The 10,415-nt window shown below is 51.3% G+C and overlaps 1 protein-coding gene across 3 annotated transcripts; it reads right to left on the bottom strand.

The window, feature by feature from the left end:
* Positions 1–1,130: 1,130 nt before the first annotated feature.
* Positions 1,131–8,888, bottom strand: LOC140192471 (uncharacterized). Of its 3 annotated transcripts, XM_072250070.1 has the most exons (6): positions 8,264–8,888; positions 5,229–5,345; positions 3,810–4,773; positions 2,765–2,907; positions 2,197–2,258; positions 1,131–1,891 (listed from the first exon to the last, which is right to left on the bottom strand). In XM_072250070.1, exons 1-3 carry the CDS (start codon positions 8,664–8,666, stop codon positions 4,346–4,348), a joined length of 948 nt encoding a protein of 315 aa, XP_072106171.1. In that variant the 5' UTR covers positions 8,667–8,888; the 3' UTR covers positions 1,131–1,891; positions 2,197–2,258; positions 2,765–2,907; positions 3,810–4,345. The 3 variants fall into 3 exon arrangements, with proteins under 3 accessions (XP_072106171.1, XP_072106172.1, XP_072106173.1); XM_072250071.1 differs by lacking the exon at positions 2,765–2,907; XM_072250072.1 differs by lacking the exons at positions 2,197–2,258; positions 2,765–2,907.
* Positions 8,889–10,415: the final 1,527 nt, after the last annotated feature.

Here is a 10,415-nt window from a genome sequence, read left to right as displayed (position 1 = left end):
TCACTCTGCGTCTGATCGCGGGAGTGTGTGATGGTACGGTGCAGGCGGAGCTTCACTCTGTGTCTGAGACCGGGAGTATGTGATGGTACGGTGCGGAGGGAGCTTCACTCTGTGTATGACCCCGGGAGTGTGTGATGGGACGGTGTGGAGGGAGATACACTCTGCGTGTCTGAGCCCGGGAGTTTGCGATGGGACCCTGTGGAGAGAGCTTCACTCTGTGTCTCACCAGGGGAGACTGTGATGGGACGGTGTGGAGAGAGCTTCACTCTGTGTCTCATCAGCGGAGAGTGTGATGGGACGGTGTGGAGGGAGCTTAACTCTCTGTCTGACCCTGGGAATGTGTGATGGGATGGTGTGGAGGGAAATTCATTCTGTGTCTGATCCATAGGAATGGATTTTATGTTGCCTGGGAATGCTGTGTGGTAACCTCTGGAAGACGATATTCCCGTGACAGGTCACTTTCAGTGATAATTCGTATGTGCATTTGAAACGTCCCGTCGGACGAGACTTACGGCGACTGTGATCTCGTTTTACCAGCGTGAAACCTCTGGAATATTTTCTACTTACCTTTTTTCTACGTTTTACCTTGGATTACAAATGTCCCTTCCAATAATTTATTTAGTGGATTACTGAACACTCCTGCTTTTCCATCTAAAGACGGTAAGCCTTTTCCCCCCAAACTGAATAGTTATATTCACACATACCTACACATAACACCGTTCACTTTTGTTTATCTTGGTTAGGTTACTGTATTATAAGTAGTTACTAATATAGATAGTGATTTTAACATCATACCAGACTCGCACATTTCTCGGGATGTACGGTGTCGAGCATTTTGTCTTGTCGCATGCCCGCCTAATGTGGAGGCTGCAACGCAGAGGGTCGCCATGGACCATAGAAGGTTCTAGACTCAGCCAGCTCCATCACGGACGCAGCCCTCTCCTCCATCGTGGACATGTTGAAGAACGAATGCCTTGGGAAGACCGCATCCATCAGCGAGGACCATCTCCCGCCGGGAAATGCCCTGTGCTCATCGGTACCATCGGGGAGGGGTACAGGAGCCGGGAAACTCAACAATTTACAAGCAGTTATTTCCCCTCCGCCATCAGATTGCGAACGTTCCGTAAACACTTAAACACTCCCTCGGTATTCACCTTTTTGCAGTATTTATTAATTTTCCCAATTGCCGTGAGTTTTATATCTTTGTACCGCGCTGAAGCCACGTTGTGGTTGTACAAAAGGTCGGTGAGGCCGCGCTGGGAGTTCGGTGTTCAGTTCTGGTCGCCCCGCTGTAGGAAAGATGTCACTGAGCTGGAAAGAGTGCAGAGGGAGATTTACGAGGATGTTGCCGGGACTCGAGGGTCTGAGTTATGGAGAGAGAGCAAGAAGGATGGAACTTTGTTCCTTGGAGCGTAGGTATGAAGCCTACGGGGAGAAGCGGAATGAACTGGGAATAAGAAGGACAGAGAGAGAAGAGGGGTGGAAAGGGGGAATAAATGGGGGAAGAGGGAGAAGCGGGGCAGGGAGGAGAGAAGAGTAGTTCAGATGGGGAGAGGGAGAGTAGTGGGGGACAATGTGGATGCGAGTAGAGGAGGAGAATAGGGTAGCAGGGAGGGGCAGAGAGGGTGAGAGGGGATGAAATTATGAGTGTTTCAGAGTCGGGTAGATTGAATGGGGAGAAGAAGGGTGTAGTCACTTGATTGAAGTCGGCCCGACAGGCTGTTGACAGAGACCTTGGATCTCTTCAGGAATATCCGGGTATAAATATTCAGACTTCTCGCAGATAAATCTGTATTCATTTTTGCAATCGTAACTCCATGCGTGCGAGTCGCACTTACTGCAGGTGGCCCATCCATACTTCACCTTGTATAGAAGATAAGAGGCGACGTTCCTATCAGAGGTTAAAACAATTTCAACAGAGTCAGTAGACAACCGGTGACCGTCGCCAAACTAATCCGCCTCATCTCCCCACAGCCCCATGTCAGTCTCTGAACTAATCCCATGATACCCTGCTCTCCCCACAGCTCCGAGTACATCGCCGTATGAATCCCACTGCACCGCTCTTTCCTAAAATCCCGAGTCAGTTCACAAATTAATCTCACTGCACAGTCCTCTCCCGACAACGCTGTGTCAGTCAACCAACTAACCCCACTGGCCCACTCCCACACCACAGACCAGCAACAGTCCAAAGCTCACCCGTTTGCGCATTTTCCAATCCAGTAAGCTGTGTATCGAGAGACATCATTGGAAACAAAAGTCTGTGAAATTAAATCCCTTCATTAATGTTTAGAACCAGACTCTCGCAATGCCTGTCCATGTGAAGGGACGGTACAGAGGGGAAATCACCCAGTGCCTGCCCCGGGAGTGTGTGATGGGAAGGAGCGGAGAGAGATTCACTCTGTGTGTGACCCCGTGAGTGTGTGATGGGACGGTCAGGAAAGAGATTCACTCTGTGTCTCATCCTGGGAGTGTGTGATGGAACGGGATTGAGTGAGCTTCTCGGTGACTGACCGCGGGAGTGTGTGATGGGACGGTGTGTAGGGAGCTTCACTTTGTCTCTGATCTCAGTAGTCTTTGATGCAACAGTGTTGAGAGAGATTCTCGGTCTCTGACCCCGGAAGTTTGTGACGGGACGTTGTGGAAGGAGCTTCACAATGTGTCTCATACCACGAGTGTGTGGTGAGATGGTGTGAAGGAAACTCCACTGTGCGTCACACCACGGGAGTTCTTTACTGTTGATATCTCTTCCCACGGTAAAACATACCTTTTCCATGTTTGAATTTATTTCGAGGAGCCTTGCATCAAATTTTGAACAATGTTCCCTCGCTCCATCATAAGATTTTACGGACGTGGATATAAAATAACACCGGCTTTACTTTTCAGTCCAGTCCGGGGGACACGTTTGCTCTGAAACTCAGGAACAGGAAACAGTGAATCTTCCTCCATTAATCCCGTTGCGCCGACTGGGATCAGAAAAAGTCAATCTCCCTCCACACCGTCCCATTGCACACTCCACAGGTCAAACACAGATTGAATCTCCCTGCGCATCGTCCCATCACACACTTCCGTGGTGAGACACAAAGTGAATCTCCCTCCGCACCGTCTCATCACACACTCCCGGGGTCAGACACAGAGTGAATCTCCCTCCGCACCGTCACATCACACACGTCTGGGGTCAGGCACAGAGTGAATCTCCCTGCCCACCGTCCCATCACACACTCCCGGGGTCAGACACAGAGTGAATCTCCCTCTGCACCGTCCCATCACACACTCCCGGGGTCAGACACAGAGTGAATCTCCCTGCCCACCGTCCCATCACTCACTCCCGGGGTCAGACACAGATTGAAGCTCCCTCCCAACGGCTCATCATACACTTCTGGGATCAGACAGAGAGCGACGCCCGCTTCGTCCGAGCTATCACAGAGCTCTGATGTTAAACGCAGAGTGAAGTTCCTTATGCATGATCTCTTCACACAGTCAGGATCCGACGCAGAGTGGCATGAACATCGACTTCTCTAACTTGCGCTAATGCCCCACCTCCCCCTCGTACCCCATCTGTTACTTATTTTTATACACACATTCTTTCTCTCACTCTCCTTTTTCTCCCTCTGTCCCTCTGAATATACCCCTTGCCCATCGTCTGGGTCCCCCCCTCCTTGTCTTTCTTCCCGGACCTCCTGTCCCATGATCCTCTCGTATCCCTTTTGCCAATCACCTGTCCAGCTCTTGGCTCCATCCCTCCCCCTCCTGTCTTCTCCTATCATTTTTGATCTCCCCCTCCCCCTCCAACTTTCAAATCCCTTACTCACTCTTCCTTCAGTTGGTCCTGACGAAGGGTCTCGGCCTGAAACGACGACTGCACCTCTTCGTAGAGATGCTGCCTAGCCTGCTGCGTTCACCAGCAACTTTTATGCGTGTTGCTTGAATTTCCAGCATCTGCAGAATTCCTGTTGTTTGTGAAGTTCTATCCAACGTACGCATCACGCACTCCCGGGGTCAGACAGTAGATGTCGCTCCCTCCAGACTGTCCCATGACACACTCCCGGGGTCAGACAGTAGATGTCGCTCCCTCCAGACTGTCCTATGACACACTCCCGGGGTCAGACACTAGATGTCGCTCCCTCCAGACTGTCCCATGACACACTCTCGGGGTCAGACACTGGATGTCGCTCCCTCCAGGCTGTCCCATCACATTTTATGCGGTCAGACACAGAGTGAATCTCCCTCCACACAGTCTCATCACACCATCCCAGGATCAGACACTGAATGAAATTCACTCCACACTGTCCCATCACACTCTCCCGGGTCAAGAGATGGAGGGAGGCTCTCCCTCTCGCCCCTTCTCTCACCCCCCCCCCCCCCAGTGATGAGGAGCAGGATTACGGGGGGATGTCGTCTCTCCTCTTCTCCTGTTGAGGTACTGGCAAATCTGAGCTTTGTTTTCGGAGATGGTTCTGTACTTCGTTTCGAGCTGATTGCATTCATGGCGGAGATCGGTGTGTGTTTGATTCAGTTCTGAGAGTTCGGAGTTGAGGACGGTAAGGTTGTTTTCGAGATTGGAGAGCTTGTTGCTGAGGACGGAAAGATTCTTTAGACAGTTTCTCTGGGATAGATCCAAGCGGGAGTTCTCAGATGTCCTGGATTGAAGGGTTGAGTTCAACTCACGGACTTGCTGTTGATATTGGTGCTGGGTCCTGTTCATCTCGTGATGTTGATCCCAAAGTCTCCGGTAATTTCCGTCACAGGTGATCAGAGACTGACGAGTCTGCGATACTGAGGGTGATAGCAAGGGGTGTGTCAGTGACACGGTGTGAGAAGTGTCGGTGTCACAGTGAGGGTTATGTGCGTTACAGTGAGCGGTGTAACAGTGTGACGGAGAGGGTTGTGTCGGTGTCACAGTGAGTGAAGTGCCGGTGTCACGGTAAACGGAGTGTCATTGTTCCGGTGTGGGTTGAGTAAGTGTCACGGTGAAGAGAGCGGCGTTGTCACAATGACGTGGAGTGTCCGTTACACACTGAGGGGTGTGACGATGTTACGGTGTGGGGCCTGTCGGTGTCACCGTGAAGGGCGTGACTGTGTCCCTGTGAGGGGAGAGTCAGTCTTATGATGTGGGGTGTGTCGCTGTCACTGTGGGGGTCGTGTCGGTGTCACGGTGAGGTTATGCGCTAACATTTCATCCCACTCTGTTTGTTTACAGTCTGACTCCACCCGGACCCCGTTCGACTCACCATGGATCGAGAGCCCGGCCACTATCGCGACGAGGATGGATGTAACGAGGCAGAGTAGGCAGATCTTACGGTACGGTCTATTTCCGATGTTTTCGTTCGACTCTTGTTTATGCGGACCTGTAGAGAGACCATTCAGTGTGCGTGTGAATTCAGCCGTGATTCCCACTGGGATTCCCTTCCACCAACCATCCGCGCTCTTTCCTTCCACCGCGATCACCCCCTCCCTCTGTCAGTTTCATCTACTGTCAGCCGTCATCGCTCAGTGTCCAAATTCCTTGACTTGGGAAAGGCTGACAGGCGTCTAACGGATTCCAGAGATCAGTCAGATCTACCCTGAGCCTCCTCTGCTCTAGAGAAAGCAACCCAGGTGTCCGACCTCTCGTTGTAACACATGGCATCGAATCCAGGCAGCGTCCTGTTGATTCTTTCTGGAGGCTTCCCGACGCCTTGACATCTTTCCGATAATATGGTGAACCAGAGCTGCATACAAAACGCCTGATTCTAACTAACTAGTGATTTTTATAAAGTTGCAACAGAATTCCCTGACATTTGTATTCAATGCCCCGACTAATAAAGACAAGAATGCCTTAGGCCGTCTAGAAGGGCAGATCGTATCTAACAAGCCTGATAGAGTTCTTTGAGAAAGTGGCCGGTCATATAGATGAGGGTATCTATGTGGAGGTGATCTACATGGATTTTAGTAAGACATTCGACAAGGTTCCACACAGCAGGCTTATTGGGAAAGTCAGAAGGCATGGGATCCAGGGAGTTTTGGCCAGGTGGATGCTCAATTGGCGTGTCTACAGAAGGCAGCGGGTCGTGGTGGAGGGAGTACATTCAGATTGGAGGGTTGTGACTAGTGGTGTCCCACAAGGATCGGTTCTGGGACCCCTAGTTTTCGAGACTTTTATTAACCAACTGGATGTGGGTGTAGAAGCGTGGGCTGGCAAGTTTGCAGACGGGACAAAGGTTGGTGGTGTTATGGAGAGTGTAGAGGCATTGTCGAAGATTGCAGAGAGGGAGACATTGATAGGATGCAGACGTGGGCTGAGAAGTGGCAGATGGAGTTCTACCGGGAGAAGTGTGAGGTGGTACACTCTGGAAGGACAAACTCGAAGGCAGTGTAAAAAGTAAATGGCAGGATACTTGGTAGTCTGGAGGAGCAGAGGGATATGGGGGTACATGTCCATAGATCCCTGAAAGTTGCCTCACTGGCAGATAGGTAATTAAGAAAGCTTATGGCGTGTTAGCTTTCATAAGTCGAGGGATAGAGTTTAAGAGACGCGATGTAATGATACAGCTCTATAAAACTCTGGTTAGGCCACACTTGGAGAACTGTGTCCAGTTCTGGTTGTCTCACAATAGGACGGATGTGGAAGCATTGGAAAGGGTACAGAGGAGATTTATCAGGAATCTGCCTGGTTTAGAGAGTTTGCATTAAGATCAGAGATTAATGGCTTTACTCTTTGGAGAGAAGGAGGTTGAGAGGAGACATGATAGAGGTGTACAAGATATTAAGAGGAATGGATAGAGTGGACAGCCAGCGCCTCTTCCCCAGGACACCACTGCTCAATACAAGAGGACATGGCTTTAAGGTGAGGGGTGGGAAGTTCAAGGGGGATATTAGAGGAAGGTTTTTTACTCAGAGAGTGGTTGGTGCGTGGAATGCACTGCCTGAGTCAGTGGTGGAGGCATATACACTAGTGAAATTTAAGAGACTACTGGAAAGGTATATGGAGGAATTTAAGGTGGGGGTTTATAAGGGAAACAGGGTTTGAGGGTCGGCACAAAATTGTGGGCCGAAGGGCCTGTACTGTGTTGTGCTATTCTATGTTCTATGTTCTATCACCATCTCGTCAAACTGTGCATCCGCGTTCTGGGAGCTATGAACATGAACCTCAAGATCCTCTGCCCATCTAGAGTAAGACACAGCATTGTGGGCCAAAGGGCCTGTATTGTGCTGAGGTTTTCTATGTTTCAACATTGTTTATTGTCTTGGCTTTGATCGTGTGCCATTTTTTTCATTTGACTTATCAAGTTGCAACATTTTAGGTTTGCCAGGGTTAAACTCCATCTGCCTGGTCTCCAAAACATATCTGTAACTAATCTACATCCGAATGAATTTTTCTGCCAGTCTTCTCCGCTCTCCACAGCACCGCCTCTCGCCGTATCATCTGCAAACCTACTAACCCACGCATCTAAAATTTCATCCAGATCATTTATATCCATTTAAGACCCGAGTGGTTATGCTGCAGCTACATAGGACCATGGTCAGACCCCACTTGGAGTACTGTGCTCAATTCTCCTCGCCTCACTATAGGAAGGACGTGGAAACCATAGAAAGGGTGCAGAGGAGATTTACAAGGATGTTGCCTGGATTGGGGAGAATGCCTTATGAGAATAAGTTGAGTGAACTCACCTTTTTCTCCTTGGAGCGACGGAGGATGAGTGGTAACTTGATAGCGGTGTCCAAGATAATGAGAGGTCATTGATCGTATGGATAGTCAGAGGATTTCTCCCAGGGCTGAAATGGCTAACACGAGAGCGCACCGTTTTAAAGTGCTTGGAAGTAGGTACAGAGGAGATGTCAGGGGCGAGTTTTTTTTTTTACACAGAGAGTGGTGAGTGGATGAATGGGGGACAGGCGGCGGTGGTGGCGGCGGAACCGATAGGGTCTTTGAAGAGACTCCTGGATGACAACATGGAACTTAGAAAAATAGAGGGCTATGGGTAAAGCCTAGGTAGTTCCAATGGAAGGACATGTTCGGCACAGCTTTGTGGGCCGAAGGGCCTGTATTGTGATGCATGCTTTCTATGTTTCTATGTTTCTAACCCACCCACTTACAATTTCGTCCAGATCAGTTATGCACATCACAGACAGGGATTTAACTGGGGAGCCGAGTGACAACCTTTTATTGCCCAGATGGCGCTCAGTCTGTGGAATGAGCTGTCGAGGCAGATGTATTAGAAACTTGATCACGTGGGAGTATGACACGTGTCCACTCCAAAATGACGTCATTTCTGCGAACTCTGACCTGTTTGTGCAGTGGTTGGCAGCCCGCCGGGTCCCGAGGGAATGGGAGGATCTTCGTCCTCATCGATGCGGGGTTCCTCTTTCCGAAAGTTCAGCTCTGAGTAGGTGGAGGTCAGATCGTCTGGGGGAGAGAGTCGGACAGGCAGATGAGGAAGAGAGTGAGAGCGGTAGAGAATGGAGGAGGGTCTCGGGGAGAGAGAGAGGAGAGAGAGGGGCAAGGGAGGGGAAGAGAGGGGATGAGACAGCGAGAAAGAGGGTGAGGGAGAGGGGACAGAGAGGAGAGACACAGTGAGGCAGAAATGGAGAGCGATGGACAGAGAGGGGGAGACAGCGATAGTGGTGTTGGGCGGGAGATGAGAGAGAAAGAATGGGGAGGGAGAACGGTGTGAGAGAGACGGAGACATGGAGAGGACAGGGAGAGGTGTGAGAGAGAGCGAAAGAGAGGGGGATTGAGACTGGAGAGGAGGGGAGAAGAAAAGTGGGAGAGGGATGTTGAAGAAAATTTAAGAGAGAGAGAAAAGGGCGAGGGGAGAGAGGGTCGCGGAATGGAACAGAGGCGTGGATAGAGAGGAAGAGAAGGCGCAAGGGTGATGATCGGCAAAGTTGGGGACAGAGAGAGGTGGGGAGACCGGGAGGAGCGAACTGGGAAGGATGAGAGGGAGAGAAGAGAGAGGGAAATGGCGCGAGGGGGAAACCGAGAGTGGTAGACACGGTGACTCTGATAGAGGAAAGATGGGAGGCAGTGGGGACATTGAGAGAGGGCGAAAAGAAGGGCAGAGTGGGAGACAGTAGGTAAAACAGGAACAGAGAGCAGGGGAGAGAGGGAGAGAGGAGAGGGTGGGAGGAGGCCAGGGAGGGGAGAGAGGGGGTAAGAGGGAAAAGAGAGTGGGGTTAAGAAAAGGGAGGAGGGGAGAGAGTGGTTAAGGCTTTAGACTGCGCTCCCTCCTCACAGTATCTTCAACTGTGTCCCTCCTCACCACCACTACACGAAGCTCACTCATCTCCGCCTGCCCCCCACCCCCCACCCAAGAGCGCTTTCTCCTCATTGCTTCTTCCACAACACGGCACATCCCATGCTATCTCTCCTCACCGACCCTTCCAGCAGCACTCTTTCCTCAAACCATCCCACGGCTCTCCCTCTATAGCGCCCCTCCCAGAGCGCTCACTGGTCACGGCAGCCTCCCACCGTCTCTCCCACAAAGATCCCCACCCTACCTCCCCCATCGTCTCTCCCACGTTTTCCCTCCGTCTTATGCTCAAACAGGGAATCATTCGTGTTAACTGAGATCTCTCGACAGGAAAGGACACATCAGCTAAACACAGTCAAATCAAGAAAGATGAAACTGACCTCCACCTGTCCGGACCCGGGGCGCCGAGAGGCTCTTGACATTAAGTTCCGCGTATGATACATCAGGCTCGTCTGGGGACAAAACAGTGAGATTCAGAAACAGAGTGATCCTCCCTCCACACCGTCCCATCACACACTCTCGGGGTCACACACAGAGTGAATCACCATCCACACCGTCCCATCACACACTCCCGGGATCACACACAGAGTGAATCTCCCTCTACACAGTCCCTTCACGCCCTTCCAAGGTCAGACACAGGGTGAATCTCCCTCCACACCGTCCCATCACACACTCCCGGGGTCAGACACAGAGTGAATCTCCCTCCACACCGTCCCATCACACACTCCCGGGGTCAGACACAGAGTGAATCTCCCTCCACACCGTCCCATCACACACTCCCGGGGTCAGACACAGAGGGAATCTCCCTCCACACCGTCCCATCATACACTCCCGGGGTCAGACACAGAGTGAATCTCCCTCCACACCGTCCCATCACACACTCCCGGGGTCAGACACAGGGTGAATCTCCCTCCACACCATCCCATCACACACTCCCATGGTCAGACACAGAGTGAAGCTCCCTCCACACCGTCTCATCACACACTCCCAAGTTCAAGCTGAGAGTGAATCTCCCTCCACACTGTCCCATCAGACACTCTCGGGGTCAGACACAAAGTGAAGCTTCCTCTACACAGACCCATCACACACTCCCAGGGTCAGACACAGGGTGAATCTCCCTCCACACCGTCCCATTACACACTCCCATGGTCAGACACAGAGTGAATATCCCTCCACGGCGTACCA

This window comes from Mobula birostris, unplaced genomic scaffold, assembly GCF_030028105.1.
Source record: "Mobula birostris isolate sMobBir1 unplaced genomic scaffold, sMobBir1.hap1 scaffold_1453, whole genome shotgun sequence".
NCBI lineage: Eukaryota > Metazoa > Chordata > Chondrichthyes > Myliobatiformes > Myliobatidae > Mobula > Mobula birostris.
Note: the sequence above shows the minus strand (reverse complement) of the source record. Positions and strands in the feature narration are given on the sequence as shown.